Source organism: Macrobrachium rosenbergii, chromosome 21 (assembly GCF_040412425.1).
Source record: "Macrobrachium rosenbergii isolate ZJJX-2024 chromosome 21, ASM4041242v1, whole genome shotgun sequence".
In the NCBI taxonomy this organism is placed as follows: Eukaryota; Metazoa; Arthropoda; class Malacostraca; order Decapoda; family Palaemonidae; genus Macrobrachium; species Macrobrachium rosenbergii.
In genome coordinates this window covers 44,697,743-44,716,606 of record NC_089761.1, presented here as the reverse complement: position 1 = coordinate 44,716,606, position 18,864 = coordinate 44,697,743, and the positions used below count along the sequence as shown (strand labels likewise).

At 38.5% G+C, this 18,864-nt stretch overlaps 1 protein-coding gene across 4 annotated transcripts in view; it reads right to left on the bottom strand.

The window, feature by feature from the left end:
• LOC136850105 (uncharacterized protein DDB_G0283357-like) overlaps positions 1-18,864 on the bottom strand; it is a 45,848-nt gene that overhangs the window by 23,972 nt on the left and 3,012 nt on the right. For 2 of the 4 annotated variants that reach the window (XM_067123650.1, XM_067123653.1), the window contains exons 2-5: positions 14,377-14,517; positions 13,983-14,166; positions 6,458-6,784; positions 2,278-2,412 (exon numbers count right to left, since the gene is read on the bottom strand). In XM_067123650.1, the coding sequence (XP_066979751.1) occupies positions 2,278-2,412; positions 6,458-6,784; positions 13,983-14,166; positions 14,377-14,517 (787 nt within the window). Of the gene's footprint in view, positions 1-2,277; positions 2,413-6,457; positions 6,785-13,982; positions 14,167-14,376; positions 14,521-18,864 lie in introns of all 4 variants that reach the window. The other 2 variants (XM_067123649.1, XM_067123652.1) reach the window with 1 other exon arrangement.

Here is an 18,864-nt window from a genome sequence, read left to right as displayed (position 1 = left end):
AACACTGAAAGCCCGAAGATTCTTTCAAATGCAGATCATCTTCCTCCAAACGAGGCGATGTGGCGACAGGAGCCAACTCCTCGCCACGCAAATCTGACGCAGAGGAAGAGGAAACTGCGGGAATATTAGCTTGCCACTGCTCCCCTGAGGCAACACAAGGAGGCAATGCCAAAGACAAGGCACAAGCAGTGCTACCAGACGTCAAAGAAAATGGGGAACGTAGGGGAGGGGAGGGAGAAGAAGGGGCTACACCTACCCCACCCATCTCCTCCATATGCGACTTGATGGGTTGCATAATGCTCCCAACTGACAAGTCATTAGCACGTACGGCAGCTGGAATAGCGTCTAGCTTGGAAATGACCAAAGAATCTGAAACCATAGTCTGATGAGAAGAAGAAATACTAACAAAGCCAGAGGAAGATGATTCACCAAAAGCTGAAGAAACAGCATGTAAAGAGTGAACAGCAGTGAGAGGAATAGTTGAGGAAGACTTAGACTGAGAAGCAGCAAGAGATGAAACAGAAGTAACTACAGAGTGAGTCAACTTAACTGCGTTTTGACAACTCACTACAGGCATTTTATCACTAACAATGTCTAGATCTACCTTCTCACTCTTATCTGTGTAAACCTATTCAATTATATCCACTGAAGACGGAGAGGTCGAAATATTATGTGATGATTTACGTTTGCCAAAGCAGTCCTTAGGAGAAAGCTTTAAACAAGATTCAGACCAAGAATAGGGAGAAGTAGGTATTGGAGAGCATAGAATTACACTGTCCCAAGAACCGACCCAGTTCCCTGATAACTGACTCTTTCGCAAAGTCCCACTATCACACGGCAGTCCACATACAGGAGAGGGCACCAACACCTTCCTTCTAACGGGAATGCGAAAATGATCGCACACTATGGAGGGATTTGGAACAGTTCCCTGTCACGAATTCGGTTAAACTTGTACTAGAACTTAAAATAAGGTTAACGTCTTTTGTAACTTCTCAATACGCTTTTCCTGAACAAAAAGGGGAGCAGAAGGCAGAGTTACAAAGGAAGTCTCAATATAAGCACTACCAAAATGCCTAGCATGAGAAGGGATGGCTACAGTTGAAGGGACCCTAGGTAGGGAAGAACTCACAGGCTCAAGTTCCGACCTAACTAATTGCTTTTGCAATCTATCAGCTTCCCTTCTTTTCCTATATCTGATGTAATTAAGCATAAAATCCTCAGACCAATACCTACACTCCTCACATCTAGTTTCAAGATCACACACTGTACCCCTGCAGCCAGTACAAACGGAATGTTGATCTACTTTACTGCTTACACAAAACCATTCCTACATAGTCTGGTGTTACTGGTTTTGCTTCTGGTGGAAGACATCAAAGGAAAATGAAATTACAATACTGTAAACAGGTGCAAAATAACCAAACTTCACGTAATACCAACAACCGCCTATGTGCAATGTCAGCAAGGAGAATTCTGACTAAAGCTTACAACATTCGAACACACCTGGTGGAGAAACAGGTGAACTAAACAGTCATCCAGGTCAGCGAAGCAATCTTTTTTTTTTTTTTTTTGAATGCTGACTCACCTATCGGTGCAGGAGATGTAAGTTTTGTTTGAATGCAGACTCGCCTATTGGCGCAGGAGATATAAGTTTTTGTTTGAATGTTGACTCACCTATCGGCGCAGGAGATATGTTTTTGTTTGAATGCTGACTCGCCAATAATGTTTTTGTTTGAATGCTGACTCGCCTATTGGCATAAGAGATATAAGCTGATTTAACAGTAGGTAAGGTTCACCTAAAATAATTACTCATAAACATTCTTGAACTGGGACTGATCGTTATCTTATAACTTCAGACTTTAATCCCAAGGGGACTTGATAGGCCCATTAACCAAAGAATTAATGGCCCCCTCTCTTACCTTCACATCAGCTTTGTTTCTTCCAACACACAGAACGTGAGTGTGCAGAAAGCATCTCTTTCAATTCTGAGCATTAGTAACGGGATAATTTTATTTTGAAATCATAAGCTTGGGAGTGACTGAGATTTTACAACCCTAAAAATCAGGCAATATATTAATAATGGGTTTACACAAATAATGTCATCATTTTTTTTAAGAAACTAATGATTCTTCTTTGCATTATTAACTGTCAGACATTTTACTCTTGCACAAAGCTGATCACCCTGGATTTTTTTGCCTAAAGCAACATAACTTGAAAACTCTCATAATCAATTTAAGAATCTGTATAAAAAAAAAACAGTCATGATTGTCTTATACTTACCCTGCAGTAGACCTACACCACCAGCAGGAACTCCAAAACTGTAATTCTTTGAGACTCCATAACCCATCTGCATGTTAGCTGGCCATTTCATAATACCACTCTGCTGCTGTGGCATTGCTTTCTTCTTAGTCTGAACTGAAATTAAAACCAACTGAAATTAAAAACAGTTAAGTGCAGATAATCCATGATCTATATATCTACCATTCAGTAAAAAAAAAATTTTACTTAAATCTTACTGCCAAATAAATAAAATACAGATTGCAAATTCAGGACAATTTGCATTTACTTGATATACATACATGAAATCTTGTATGAATAACCCTCTGGCAAAAGCTGGTGCAGTCACTGAAGCCTGGTATAAAAGAAATCAGTAAACACTAAGTTACGTGGAATGGGGACCCATATACTCACTCGACTGACTTCCATCACCTTTTCCTCTAGCAATAGGGGCACATGTTGGCTTGGTTAGAGGTGGGATTATCACACAAGACCTAGCTTTTGTAGATCTGGGTTAAATGTAAATTATCCTGAATTTACTCCTATCATGATACACACTGTCTTTCAAATGTGGCTCACCCCTTGAGTGCCAGGTATTTGTCTGAAGAACACAGACTGTTGTTGTTCCAACCTGAAGATGTGAGCTTCCCAATGTCAAGACTGAATGGGTCCTGTCCCAAAGTTTGGCTCTCCTGTAGCCTTGCCCACTAGAAATTTTGGGTCCCTGAGGTGAGAGAAGGTAAAGGTGGTCTGACAATGCCACACAACTGCCGCCAATACTTGAAACCCAAGGACAGTACAATATTCCCAATTTTGTGACCCTTTGACTATGGTATGGATGAGTCCTCTCACTCAATGATTCATAAATCCACTGGAAGAATTCCTCAGGCCACGAGATTCTTCTTGAACATCTCCCTTTTATGCTGGCTGGTACTAACAAACAGCCGATATTTGGGGCTAAGATGCTGAGTCCTGTGCATGAAGTATTGCAAAACTAAATGGCTACTACTGCATCTCATCAGGATAAAGACACAGAGAGGGGAATGAAAAGCTATGAAATTTCTTGTCAGGCATACTCCTCTTCTTTCAGACTAAGGCTAACAGGATGATAGGCTCAAGTGTAATGTTCCCATCTGTAGCTTTCCTCAAGAACTTAAATGGTGCCTGGTTGAGACTAAAGAGCATAAATCTCATCACAATCCACAGAACTGAGTTCATGGGGCGGGCAAGACTGCTCTATGCCCCTCATGATTAAGATCTCAGCTGAGGAAGAGAAGTCATGCCCTTCAGTAGGAACACCTAGGAAAAAGCAAGGTGAAGCTCCTATACTGCAGATATGGAGAGAAGCTTCTCATGGCTAAGGTAGTCTAAGAAGCCGACATTCTGCTGAAAAATGGCTCCAGTGGAGATACACACTAACAACACAAAAAACAGAAGATAACTCACTTCCCCTGACAAACAACTGCTTGGAACTTATGGATATGGATAGTAAGTAACATACATCTCAACACAAAAAACAGAAGATAACTCACTTCCCCTGACAAACAACTGCTTGGAATTTATGGATATGGATAGTAAGTAACATACATCTCAACACAAAAAACAGAAAACAACTCACTTCCCCTGACAAACAACTGCTTGGAACTTATGGATATGGATAGTAAGTAACATACATCTTGAGTGTGGAAAAAAAAAAAAAAACTTTCATGAGTTGTTGCTGGATAGCATCCACCAAAAAGGACTAGTCATACCTCAGAAACATGGGTCACAGGAATTTTTCTCCAAGCCTCAACCGGAAGGTCCAGCAGATGGCTGAACGGGGAACAGTTATAGACGTAGATGTAGTCCCATGGATGTTGAAAGGCATCCTTCAGCGCAACCCATGGTTCAGCAATATGAAAGCAGAAAACAAGAGCTTCCTGTTTAACTAGCAGGCACACAGATCAATCACTGGTATTCTCCAAAACTTGAAGAGCCTCTCCAGCAATGCAACCTGCTCCTGAAAACTGAGCTGATAAGCTACTACAATACTATAGTCCAAGATGTAAAGGCATCTAAAAACCAGATTCGCCCAAAGGTTGGTGGGTTGGTGTGACAGGAAGGTTGTCCTCTCAAAACTGATAGCCTTCTCAACTTTGCATTATCTTCCTCAAGGGTCTAACCCCGATGACACTTAAAATGAAGCCATGGCATCCAAGAAAATCCCCCTCCAAACAAAACCATTCTCAGTGTTATTCAAGGGAGGTCCTTGATCTGGAGATATGAGAGTCCGCCTCCAGTATGCCCCACAAGAGCAGAGAACTGGGCAGTAGAAATGATGGTGAAGTTCTGGGCCAAAAAAGTAAGGCGCACTCTGTGGAGGTCTCAAGGTGCTATGGAACATCTGGTCAGTTCCCCAGGCCTCATGGCCTATTATGACATCTTGGAAATGCCTCCCAACTTAACCTGTATGGGTTCCATAGGCAAGGGACCCATGGACCCTTCAGGATCTGCCACCTCAAGAGAAGGACCCTACCTGTAACACATGGAGAGGACACATCAGCCAAATCTTGCACCTGCTTGACAGACCATGACGAATTCCTGGAATGAGTTCCAGATACCAAGTAACAATCCAAGGGTGTCCAGTGTCCAAAGAGACTGAGCAGGAAACCCTTCTCTAACCTCAGACCAAGAACAAGTAACAGAACAACCAAGGATGAATTTCTCTAACCAAATTATGAGAGCAGAAAAATACTCTACCCTTCCCATGCAATGCAGTGCTGGACGGACTGTGGACATTGCAGGACGGTACTGATCAAAGGAGCGTGACCCTACTTGTAATGGACTCAAGTGCGCATGTGGCGGCAAAACACACTTGGGCTCCTTTGACTTTTTACAAGCATTGTCCTTTTCAACCTCTCCCAGACCCACCAACAATGAAGTCAAGGCAAGCAACCTGTAAGGGACAAAGGTCCAGCAAGAGCTGCCAGAGTAGTAATACAGTAGCAGCAAGAACGTTAGCAACAGTGTCTAAAATGAGATTACTACTGAAGCAGAAGCACCTGTTGAGACAGACAAGATGCTTCAGCTATGCAACAAGGGATGGGGCACTATTAATCCAAGGGAAGGCCAAGAAGCCTACAGTAACTATTTCATCTCATCAGGTTGTCCCAGATATATCAGCACAGCAGGAGTGGCGGGAAGAAAGGACTGTTGGAGTACCAGGGACAGCCATAGCACCATCCAACATCACTTCCTGAGAGCTTCCAGGCCAGTCATAATCCTGCTTGACTGTAACGCCCCTTGAACCAAGTATAAGATGAACAGGCTGAAACCTTCCCAGCTGTGGAAACAGAAGACTGTCTCCGAAGGAGGGTCAAATGGAAAGGTTTTTGCTATCAGAAGACACCAACAGTACTCCTAAAAGAAGTCTATGAAATTCACTGATGGAATAAAAATTTAAAAAGTCACCAATCACAGGTGACATTTGACACCCAACACACCTTGTTACACCCTGAACATTTTAATTGATCAAATAACCTCACGGCTGTAGCATCAGGCATCATCATTCATACTACAGTCAAACCCATTAATGCATGACAAAGCAAAATCATTAACAAAAGGTCAGAAATATGAAATCATGCCAACAACAATATACATGAGTGAAGTCCAGCAGCAGCAAAGATGCCTATATAACAGAATAGCCAAAGAAAAACTGATGCTCATAATCAATTTAGAGGGTGGGAACCCCACTCCTTCACTCCCATGCCACTCATTTAATACCTTGGCACCAAGCTTCAATGAACAAACCTACTGTTACCAATGGTTTATCCATTTTGTACCATTGTTGGAGCAAGTAAAAATAACATCCAATACCTTAAATAACTAACAATAAACTACTGGAATAAGGGCAAAATGAACATTATCAATTTTGACTTTATGTTACTGAAGCATTTCTAAACCGTTATTTCCATTTCCATCTTAGTGTCACTAACTATGAAGTGTAACTCAAAAGTTGCTATAAAGATTGGATTCCTGTATTCTGCTGCATTCACACACATCTGACACATACTAAACTAACGATATTTGATAACAAAAAATGTCCACCATTCTTAACACTGTATTATTTTCGTCCAGTTCAATTCCTGCAATTTGTTCTTAAAATCAACTAATAAAAACACAAGACGAGTAACCATGAACTTACTGTTTATAATTTGTTTATTGTTGCCTTTCTGGTTATTGTTCGGTATCTGTTTGTTCATGGTTTGCTTATTGGTGATTGTCTGATTATTGTTAGCTGCTTTATTAATTTGAACTTGCGGTTTTCCTGCTTGCTTATTGTTTCCCACTAGTTGTCTTCCTGCTTGCTTATTGTTTCCAAATTGCTGATTGTTTCCAAATTGCTGCTTTCCTATTTGCTTATTGTTTCCTGTTTGTTGTTGGGGACCTTTCTGAAGTCTTTTTACTGGTTTTGCGCCACCTCCCATCAGACTGTTTACTTGTGGGGTGATCTTGAAAGTTCCTGGTGGACCTGCCAAAAGAACAAAGGACACTATTATATTACAAGCACTCTGAGTGTGTGTTGCTAACCCAATCCATGTCCCATACTGGTCCCCCACCAATACCCCCCAAAAATCATTCTGAATGATGATGACATCCCATACTAGTCTCCAACCAATTTCCCTCAAAAAGCATTCTCAACAATGAAAACAGCCAAAAACTATTTCCCTTCATGCAAACCTATGTGTTATGGTCTACTTTTGTTCCCTTCAACCCTGTAGAAGTTGCAAGGAAAAAGAATGGTTATCATTTCAATGGCAAACACTGATGGACAAACACCTCAATTCATGCACAGGTATGAATGATGGTCTTCATTTGTACACAGAGTGATTGAAATCCCTTAAACCAGGCAGAAATTGCAATGACAAGTGTGACAAATAAACTGACGGACAGACAGATGGACAATCTCCAATCTTCTTACACTTCTACTCATAACAGTTTGCCTTTATGCAAATTTTGAATGAAATGACAAACTATGTCAGAGGAACTTTGATGACAGAGTAAACATTATAGACAGAAAAGCCAAGATCTCCCTCCGAGCAAATCTGTACAGGATGGTCTATATTTCCCTATGACTGAAGTGCAATAAAAGAAAATCAGGCAACAGACTCTAAGATATTTTTATAAACAATAATCACCACCTTGCCAAACTAAAACTAACAATTTTAAAGCAAATTAAAGTAACAGTCCATCTAGTCCTATCCCCCTCTCCCCATTTTTAATGTGTAATGTACAAATTTATACACACTGAGACTATCTATCCAAAAATTATTTATATATCCCTAAACATAATAGTATAATTTATGAAGAAAAAACCCTTAAAACCTAACTGATAATGCCAGCTACAAATCATCACATGGTTTGGCTGCTGCTGCAATATAATTTTTCTAAATCAATATTTTTTTCCCAATGCTTCAGTTTTCTTAGTAGAACAGTTGGAAACATGGTCTCCAGGTAAGATTATTAAAAACAAACCACTACTGATATTTTCAGTGACGAAAACTGGCCTCAAAAGCCCTGCAAACTATCATAATAATTTTGTTATACTGTACAACAGATTAAGAGTTTGGTCCCAAAATCACATGAAGCTAGTACAAATGTTGAAACATGAAGGATACCTATCCAAGTAGATATTAAAGAAAATGAAGTTGATAAGGCAAATCAAATACATCCATTCTGTAATTTACTTTTTTGCTATTCCTTAACCTATCATTGTTGAGTACATGGTAAGCTTAGTGTTATGATGACTCTAACAGTATAAAACCAAAACATACCAAACCCATCATTAGACTGCAGTGTTCTTCATTTTTAGACACCACCATAAAAACCACCACATCAGAGTAATATCCTGTAATTGAATTGGTTTAGCTCATCTGAATGAAAAATCCTTACAATCTAATTCCAGAATGCAGAGAAAGCAAACACTTGCAATCAAACATTTGTCCTGTTTTCAATTGACAACAAAGATCAAGTTTTGGAAGCATCCCTGAAAGAATTCTTGCTAAATGTCAACACTTTCAGTTTAATGGACAATCGTTACTTTCTTAACAAGTTGTAATTCACTCAGTAAGTTCTAATATATCAACTAACCTTAGTTGTCATTTGCTCAGTAAGATCTAATATATCAACCAACCTTATAAGAGTTTAGACAATCATTTCTTCCTCAAGTTGTAATTCATTCTGTGAGGTCCAATATATTAACTAACCACATAAAAGTGTAAACAAATAAATGCATCATGGCCTACCACTGTACCAAGTTTCAATGGAATCTCTTTAACTGTGTGCAAGTATTTTCTTATAATAGTGGATGTTATATCTGAAATAACCTCCAGAATAGCAAGCCACAAAGCATGGCTATGTAAATTGGAAGAGTTCACCCCAAAATAATATGCATTAGAATTTTATTTACAAGATCAAACCTAACAATGTAATCTCCTGTTTGCCTGAGCAAGTCAGACCCCTTCAGAATAAATGAATTATGAAAGCTACGCTAAAAAGTCAAGCACAGGGGCATTTAGGCAGAAGCACAAAGGGGACAAACTGCAACCTTCAAAAAGAATATTTTGACTTTCTTAGCATTCAAATGCTATGAAGTTTCCAATCATCCCCAGATTTCAAATGCTCAAAAATTTCTAAAACATCTATAAGCATGGCCAGCAAACACAATACTGAAGTTCTGTTCTGGTGCTACATCCAACTACTACTCTTTTTGGCGGTAATTACGATATCTGACGAGCATTAACCCTTAAACGCCGACTGGACGATCACACGTCGACTAAAAATTGTCTGTTGGGTGCCGAGTGGGACGCATCGCACGCCGACTACAAAAGATTTCAACCTTCGTCAACTTTGACTCGACCAAAATGGTCGAAAAAACGCAATTGTAAGCTAAAACTCTTACATTCCAGTAATATTCAATCATTTACCTTCATTTTGCAACAAATTGGAAGTCTCTAGCACAATATTTCGATTTATGGTGAATTTAAAAAAACTTTTTCCTTACGCTCGCTGTAACTCGGCCGAAAAATTTCAGAAATTCTTTCGTCATTTTGTCGTAAGTTTTGCACTGTTTTGTATTAGCCATTACATAAAGTTTTATATATGAAAATGCGCAATTTCATGTAAAATACAGCAACATACAACCTATGGTTGTAGCTTTTATCAGTTTGGAAATATTTTCATATAAACCACGATAACTGCCAAAATTTCAACCTTCGGTCAACTTTGACTGACTAAATGGTAAAAAATCGCAATTGTAAGCTAAAACTCTTACATTCCAGGAATATTCAATCATTTACCTTCATTTTGCAACAAATTGGAAGTCTCTGGCACAATATTTCGATTTATGGTGAATTTAAAAAAACTTTTTCCACGTCCGCACCAGAAATTCTTTTCACGTTGTCGTAATGTTTGCACCGCTTTATATTAGTCGTTACGTAAAGTTTTATATATGGAAATGTGCGCAATTTCATGTAGAATACAACAGAAAATAACTCATGGTTGTAGCTTTTATCAGTGTTGAAATATTTTCATATAAATCACGATAACTGCCAAAATTTCAACCTTCGGTCAACTTTAACTCGACCAAAATGGTAAAAACGCAATTATAAGCTAAAACTCTTACATTCTATTAATATTCAATCATGTACCTTCATTTTGCAACAAACTGGAAGTCTCTAGCACAATATTTCGATTTATGGTGAATTTCTGAAAAAAAAAAAAAAAAAAAAAAAAAAAAATTTTCCTTACGCTCGCGCTGCGTAACTCGGCCGAACATCTCGAAATTCTTTCGTCACGTTGTCATAATGTTTGCATCGTTTTACGTTAGTCGTTACATAAACTTTTATATATGAAAATGTCCGCAATTTCATGCAGAATACAACGGAAAATAGCTCATGGTTGTAGCTTTTATCAGTTTTGAAATATTTTCACAAAAATCACGATAGCTGCCAAAATTTCAACCTTCGTCAACTTTAACTCGACCGAAATGGTCGAAAAAACGCAATTGTAAGCTAAAACTCTTACATTCTAGTAATATTCAATCATTTACCTTCATTTTGCAATAAATTGGAAGTCTCTAGCACAATATTTCGATTTATGGTGAATTTTTGAAAAAACATTTTCCTTACGTCCGCAGTAACTCGGCCGAACATCTCAGAAATTCTTTTCACACGTTGTCGTAATGTTTGCACCGTTTTATATTAGTCGTTACATAAAGTTTTATATATGACAATGTGCGCAATTTCATGTACAATACAACAGAAAATAACTCATGGTTGTAGCTTTTATCAGTTTTGAAATATTTTCATATAAATCACGATAAATAGAAAAAATTCTACTTTCGGTCAACTTTAACTCGACCGAAATGGTTGAAAACTGCAATTGTAAGCTAAAACACTTACAGTCTAGTAATATTCAATCAATTAGCTTCATTTTTCAACAAACGGGAAGTCTCTAGCACAATATTTTGATTTATGGTGAATTTTAAAAAAAATTATTTTTTTACGTCCAAGCGTTATTTAATTCATGCATCATTTTGTGATAATATTTTCTCTGTGTTGCTTTGATCGTTTTACAATTTGTTATACAGTGAACCCTCGCTACTTCGCGGTTCGACTATCGCGGATTCACGACTTCGCGGATTTTTTCCATTACGTATGTATATTATAAGAGGAAATATATAGCGGATTTTCCGAAATTTCAAAATAGTCGCGATATATGAAGACCCAAATATTTCATTAATTCCATTAATAATTATTAATATCTGCTAGTACTGTTGGTTCATTGCATTATGACATATAATTCAGTACAAAATGAAATTAAACAAAAAGATGCTTCACTGCATTATGGATTTTTCAGAAATATTCATCGAAAAATTAAAATGAAAAAGTACCGCCATATCGGCAGCCATATTGCGGAAAACAGCGATGTTTCATCATGTTACGCGGAGAAGAACGGCTTGCGCAGACCGATGCGCAAGGACTGGAAGCTTCGTGATATACCCACAGGCACTCGGACAAGGCACGTGAGTGGTACATAAGAGAATATCTTATCACTGTTGATGTTTCATCTTAAATCACTGTAAAATAATTAAAATCCGAATTTCATACGTAAGCAACTCAAGGATACTGTATACAGTCTCGTCCCAAGCTACTGTGCTGTACAGTACACACCATCTCTCTCTCTCTCTCTCTCTCTCTCTCTCTCTCTCTCTCTCTCTCTCTCTCTCTCTCTCTCTCTCTCTCTCTCTCTCTCTCTCTCTCTCAATGAAATATGAATTACTGTATCATAAACTTTTATGTACAGAATTAAAAATAATTTCATTGATAAATTTGTTTCTTTTAGCAACTAAAAATGATTTTCCTAATTCTTTCGTTAGTAGTGAGCAGCTTCAGTCAGCTGATTCTCAAAACGTAAACATTACAAATATGGGACGATCTTTTTTTATGCATATTACTGTGATAGGAGATCAAAATAGTAATACAGGCACTCGGACAAGGCACGTGAGTGGTACATAAGAGAATATCTTATCACTGTTGATGTTTCATCTTAAATCACTGTAAAAATAATTAAAATCCGAATTTCATACATAAGCAACTCAAGGATACTGTATACTCTCTCATCACCAGCTTGTCAAGACTTAGTCAAGACTTAGTCTAGTCTGTGCCCCAGTACACACTGTGCTGTACTCTACTCTCACCTCTCTCTCTCTCTCTCTCTCTCTCTCTCTCTCTCTCTCTCTCTCTCTCTCTCTCTCTCTCAATGAAATATGAATTACTGTATCATAATCTTTTATGTACAGAATTAAAAATAATTTCATTGATAAATTTGTTTCTTTGGCAACTAAAAATTATTTTCCTAATTCTTTCGTTAGTAGTGAGCAGCTTCAGTCAGCTGATTCTCAGAACGTAAACATTACAAATATGGGACGATCTTTTTTTTATGCATATTACTGTGATAGATCAAAATAGTAATACAGTGTTTAAGTGCATAGGAAGTGTTTATAACAGTGTGGGAAAGGCTATACAGTAAAGCCTTTAAATATATACCATGTATATACAGTATATGCCTCCCTAGGGAGGGGCCAATGCTACTTCACGGAATTTCACTTATCGCGGGGGGTTCTGGCCCCCATTATCCGCGATAGACGAGGGATCACTGTATACCAAAATCATCGCAATTTAGTGTACAATACAAAGAAAAAAAATAACCCGTTAGCTTTAACCGTTTTGCTCAGAGCGCGATTTGTATAAAATTATATATGAAAATGTTTTTTTGCGCTGTCATATATTTCAATATTTATATATGATGATATTTTTTTTTCATTTCTGATGGTTGCATACTCAACTTCAGGCAATGACAAAAAAAAGGAGCCAAAAATGAACTCTTAATCTTAAAAACTAAGCGTGCTGTGATTTAAAAAAATTTTTTCCGCTCAGGCGCTTAACTCCCTAACGCCGCCGCATATGGGAGACGTTTTTTTTGTAAATAGAGGCTCGTTTAAGGGTTAACATCCATCTGCATAGTTCTTGCCACTTAATTACTATATTGTAATTCCTGCCTCATTTTGCATATACTCAATAAATTTTATCAGCTTATAAGCAAGTTAATGGAATGGAATATGAAATTCATGCCAAAGGCCAAGCACTAAGACCTATGAGGTTATTCAGCAATGAATGGAATGGAATATAGAGTTTAGGCCAAAGGCACAGCACTGGGACCTATGACGTCATTCAGTGCTGGGAAGGAAATTGAGAGTAGGTAGGTTTGAAAGGTGCAACAAGAGGAAAACATTGCCGGTTGCACTATGAAATAATTGTTAGGAGAGGGTGGAAAGTAAGATGGAAGAAAGAGATTGTAAACGGATGTCCAAGCAGTCCCTGTTTGACGGCTGGGGTTCCAACCCTGGCCGAGCGCTGCTAACTGAAAATCGGAGATAATAATGCCAAAATCCCACCTAATGGCACTGTTAACAGGATATCAGCGCTGTTAACTGGAGATCAGCACCAAAACCCCCAATTAACGTCGCTGTTAACTGGAGACCAGAGCTGAAATCCCCACTTAACGGCACCTTTAACCAGAGAGAACACCGAAAATCCAGTTAACAACGTTGCTAGCCAAGTGCCGTAACATCAAAACACCATTAACTGATGCCACCGGTAAGCAGGGACTGCCTGTACAGTAAAAGGAACAAGAGTTGCTGCTAAGGACAGAAGGGGTGCTGTGAGCTGTAAAGAACTGGCTCTACCTCCCTACAGGGATCAGAAAGTTAATAACCCTGTTAACTTTCAAAATTCATATACATAGTTATAACAATTATAAATACTTAAATTCTCTGAACTACTGTACTTGTATTTTCTAGAATATTTTGATCTGTCAGTGTTATATCCTTTTACCTATATGTTTTTAAGAGAAAGAAACTAATGACATATTAAAGGAATGGCAGTGACTTTTTCCCAATATCATTCTCTTCCAACTACTGTAAACTTGTGTACAGTACTTATGGTGTAATGCATCTAGGCAATCAATCGCCTATAGCCACATCTTCAAAACAGTACTTCCTAATAAAAAAATATCTGACTCTACTTCAGGTAATTTTTCTTGAATACACAAAATAAGCAGTGTCAAACTTCCTCAACATATGAATGAACAATTACAAAAGCATTCACCTGGTAATTTTTCAATGTGCATGGCCATAGGACGTCCATCAAGGGTTATACCGTTGTAACGTTGCATTCCTCTGACTGCATCACCATACTGTTCGAAGATTATATGTGCAGATCCTAAAGACTTTCCATTGCGGTCAAAGTGAATGGCAGCTTCTTTGATTTCACCAAATTCAACAAATAACGTCTGAAAGATTTCCAAAACTACTATAAAATTGTGCTAAACAGTACAAAGTAATGGCTTTCTTAATGAACAAAAGGCATGTCATTGAAGGCTGCTGACATTTACTTTCATAATTAAAAGCTATTCAATATGTCTCATTTGTGAAAATTTCACACCAAAAAATTTAAAATAATTCAACATCATAAGCAATACGTAAATCATTGCAATACTTACATACATATCGGCTTCTGTAACTCCTGGATCCAGGTTACTTATAGTTAATTTGCCAGAGCTTTTCGAAAGAAACATAGGTCTCATGCCCATAAGAGGTGGCTTTGGTCCCATAAGAGGTGGTCTCTGGTTCCCTCCATAGCCCTGCTAAAGCAAAAACTTAGTCACATTGGTCCCTCAAACTTGTGGAAAGCAAGATTCTTAAAAAAACAGAGTGATCTCATAAAGGCTACAGTCTAAATGTATCTAATGAACACTGTTTGCATGTTACTAATAAGTAACAGGTGGGTGAGTAGTGGGGTACCACCTGCTCCTCTATTGCAGAACCTCACTTTTTCCTTTGGTATCAGGAACTATGTTGGGTTGGTTTAAGAAGGGAAAATGATGAAAAATTTCAGGTTTGTATATACAGTACAAGGAATATGCATTCTGCTTTAAAATAATTATTTTAATGATAAAATCAATTTTTATGTACTTACCATCCATCATTTGCTTTATCTGTGGCTACTTGGTGCAGGTTCAACAAGTTTTAAAATTGAAACAAACATTAACAAGCGAACGCTCCCAATAGCAGACACAATTGTCTCTCTCTCTTGGCTGGAAAAACATGGATCCTAACAGCTGGATCAGGAGAAGAGAGGGAAAAAATCCCCTGATCGAATACCATAGTCTTCCTAGCAGACGGCAAGGGAGACGAGAAAGGACTTTCAAAAAGGAGAATCTTTGGTCGAAACAGATAACTTGAAGGAAGGACTCTGAAATCTAAGCACAGCTAAACTAATTCCTTCAAACTGAGGGAATAGACTAAATTAAATATTCCTCTTCCTGAAAAGGAGGCAAAGGAGAATGCTGTGAGGAAGAGCATGGACAAAAGTAGCCCTAGAAATAAATGGGCTCACAATATCAAGAGCTTAAGTTCCCCTAATCCATTTGACAAAGAATGCAAGTCAAAAGCTCTCTCACTAATAGGACTCACAGACACCTTGCATGGATTCACTAAAGCTTTGGACTCCTAACGCCCGTGAGGAGTCGCAGACAAAAGTGCAGATTTGCAGACAACCGTTCAGACTCTCCGCTCACCACTTGGACTCAGTGGACTCGCTGCAGGCCATGAGGCACCTGCAGACTCGCAGACAAACGTGCGGACTCTAGCGGACTCGCCGCTGGCCTTTCGGACTTGTTTGGACTCCTAGACACCTATATGGATTTTCACTGTTTGTGGAAATGCATGGACTAAAGGGCAAAAACGAATATCTGGCACACTTAGCCAAAGCTTCAAAAAGTCCATAAAAAACCAAAAAAGAATGGGCATTGACATAACCGGCCTAGTCAGAAAAAACTTGGACCATCTGGTGATAAAACGGGAGAACCAGCACGAACGCGGACTCTGATAGCCTAACTACAGACTCAGGGCTGCAGGCATGAAGCTTGTCTGCTAGCAGGCATGACGACTTGCACGCATGGCAGCACTTACAACGGATCACGATCGGTTACTGGCTTGGACGAATCACTAGAATAACTGTGGGACAACATGGTCAAACACAAGATCCAGACCTATACAGTAATAACTGTCCTATGCGACCATGATCTAACTCTGTCCATGGAGGACTGAAAGCAAAGGCTGGAGACGGAGGGCACAATCCCTTGAACATCTTGGGATGTTAGTCCTCATCTGGAAACACCTGGGAATAGCAGGGCTGTTGGCAGGTGGAGCCGATGTGACAGGAATAGGTTGCGGCCGCAGATTGGCCAAAGGAACAAGGGGACACTGTCCCTGACAATGCACTGGACACATACGCAGCAAATGATTTAAAATAGTTACACAAAATTCAATTCCAGATTTAACTGAATCAACCTAATTGCATTAAATCTAGCCTACAACCCTGAGCTGAAATTTGGGTGTAGAGGGATTTATATCTCTAAAGAAGAAACTACACTCTTATCTCAAATTTCTTGACTATGTGTTAATTCTAATACACCTAGATTCAAGGCTGTTCTTTCACTCTCTACTAAGTCTATCTTTCTCTTCTAATTCAGCAATTTATTCTCTTTAATTCTCCCAAAGACAGATCCTTGCAAAGATCATGAAGGTTGTCAGAATCGTAAATCACCTCTTCATGATCAATGCAAGTTTGTGCATATGTATGTCAATTACTCAATTCGCAGGTCAATTACTCAATCTGGTCTTATAACCTACCTTACAAAATCTAACAGATTTTGATATGGAAGATAGAGAAGAAGAATCCCTATTGGCAATTACAAACCAAAACCATACAATCCAATCATTAACCCGGAAAACAAAAAAATTTTAGAGCACTCATCTACATGTCTGGCAGTGTTCTCCGACAAGAGACAAGTGATCAACCAAAACACTCACTGTCTTACCCCACCCCCTAAAGGGTGGGGGGGTAACTATTGGGAGCGTTTGCTCATTAATGATTGTTTCAATCTTAACACGTCAAACCTACGCCAAGTAATCGCAGATAAAGTTAATGATTGAGGGTAAGTTTCACCTCAAAAATATTTGTTTCCAACAAAATATAAATTACAAATAACTTGTATTTTTCCCGTATACAAGCAGGAGTCTGTTATGCAGGAGTATTCCTCAGCATGAGCTGGATATGGACATCAAAGCTTGGTAACAAGGTGGTTAATTAGTGGTAGACAAATGGCGTGCTGTATGACAGTACTTTTTCCTTCATTATCAGTGACTACATGGGGTGGTTGAAATGGAATTATGAAAAAGGCTCTGGTTTGTATACCCAAGATAATTCCAAATTTTCCAAAGTAATTTGTATCTTATCTAGGTAAACAAACCAGACCCTTTTGTAAGAGTGTCCCTCAGTACGAGTGGAATTAGTAACCAAGACGGTAATGAGGAAGTTAACGGGAGAGTAAGGGGAACCCACTTTGCCTGCCATCAACTATTTCCTATGGCATTAAAAGCCAAATGGGGTAGTCGAGGTTGATTGTAATGAAAACCTCTGGTTTGTACACCTATGGAAAAATACAGATTACTTTAAAAAATGTGACTTGCTCTTAATGGAATACAACCCATCAAATTTTATCAAGGAGACTCGCTGCTGAAGTGAGATGTTGTCTGAAGATACTGGAACCCCTTATGGCCTAAAATAGTGTGGGGCCACAGTGGGAAAGTGGAGTTTTTTGAGCAGGGGAAAATATAAAAGTGAAATACAAGCACGTATTCTATGATCCAAGCGATAGCCCACTTCTACAAGTTGATTATGATTATGGTAAGGTTTACTGGGTATTTTAAAATAACATTACATACAACGTAAATAAGGGCATGGTGACCTTGGCCTGTTATGGGGGGGGGACCCTTTGCACTAGGTTAGGTTAGGTTGCAACCCTATCACTTACTTTAAAATGCTCTAGGTTAGGTTAGGTGGGGGTTTAGGGGCAAAGCCACCCTCCTCCTCAAAGCCAGGTAAGAACCCAGAGGCCCTAAATTAAGTTGCTACCCAATTTACTTAAATTAACAGTGCCCAAGGTTATGTTAAATGGGCAGTGCTAGAAAGCCCAGCGCCCAAAAAAAAAAAAAAAAAAAAACAAGTCAAGTATGGACTAAGAGCCCTAGAGTAGGACAGGTTAAATACATATATGTATTTCACCCTGTGTTTTCCCCTATCCAATAAACCTACTTTCCTAGTGTGGTTCCTAATAAAGTATTTGTAAGATAAAGGGGAGGAGCGGGGCCAGGATCCCTAAAGCTACTAATTTACTACTGAAATGAATGTCATAAATGTTCATAGTAGACATTAAAACATAGGGACATAATCCTTTCAACTAAAAATATACCATGTAGTTACATTTGGAAGCACCTCAATAATATAAAGTGTAATTTGACAGTAAGATTATTTTGCATGAATTAAGCAAAACAAACACTGGAGAAAATTAATCATAATGTCTATCGGCTAAGTGCATTTCTTCAAAATAATCTCCATTTAAGCTAAATACACAGGATTTTTTGACAATTATCATGCTGACTCCATCTTGTACTGGTGAAACCATTTTCTCATTGATTCTTTGCAGGATGTCTTATAAAAAATGTATCTGTACAAGGCAACATGCTGGGGTTCAATCTGAACATGCTCTTGATTACAGTAGGCAACATTTTCCTATAGCATATACAGCAGAAGATATCATACGGTCAAAGATAACATAAGAATGCTTCCTTCAACAGTATTCTTTTGTTTACCTGACACCCTGTGGGACATTAAGTTGTCTAGCCGGAAAGAAATATGCAATTTTGGTATCTCTAGTCCATTTGGACCATTAAATAAAAGTTACAATCTTCTCTTGTGACTAAGTTGTATATCATGTAAGCACATAATCACTATTAATCCTCGATTTATTTTTTGGTAAACAGTGCAAGGCATTTGACCCTAAGTATGTTGCCTATGTTTGTAATCTAGAAGTATTTCATATAAATTTTGAAATCTCTATCCTTCTAGAATGTACTTTCATACC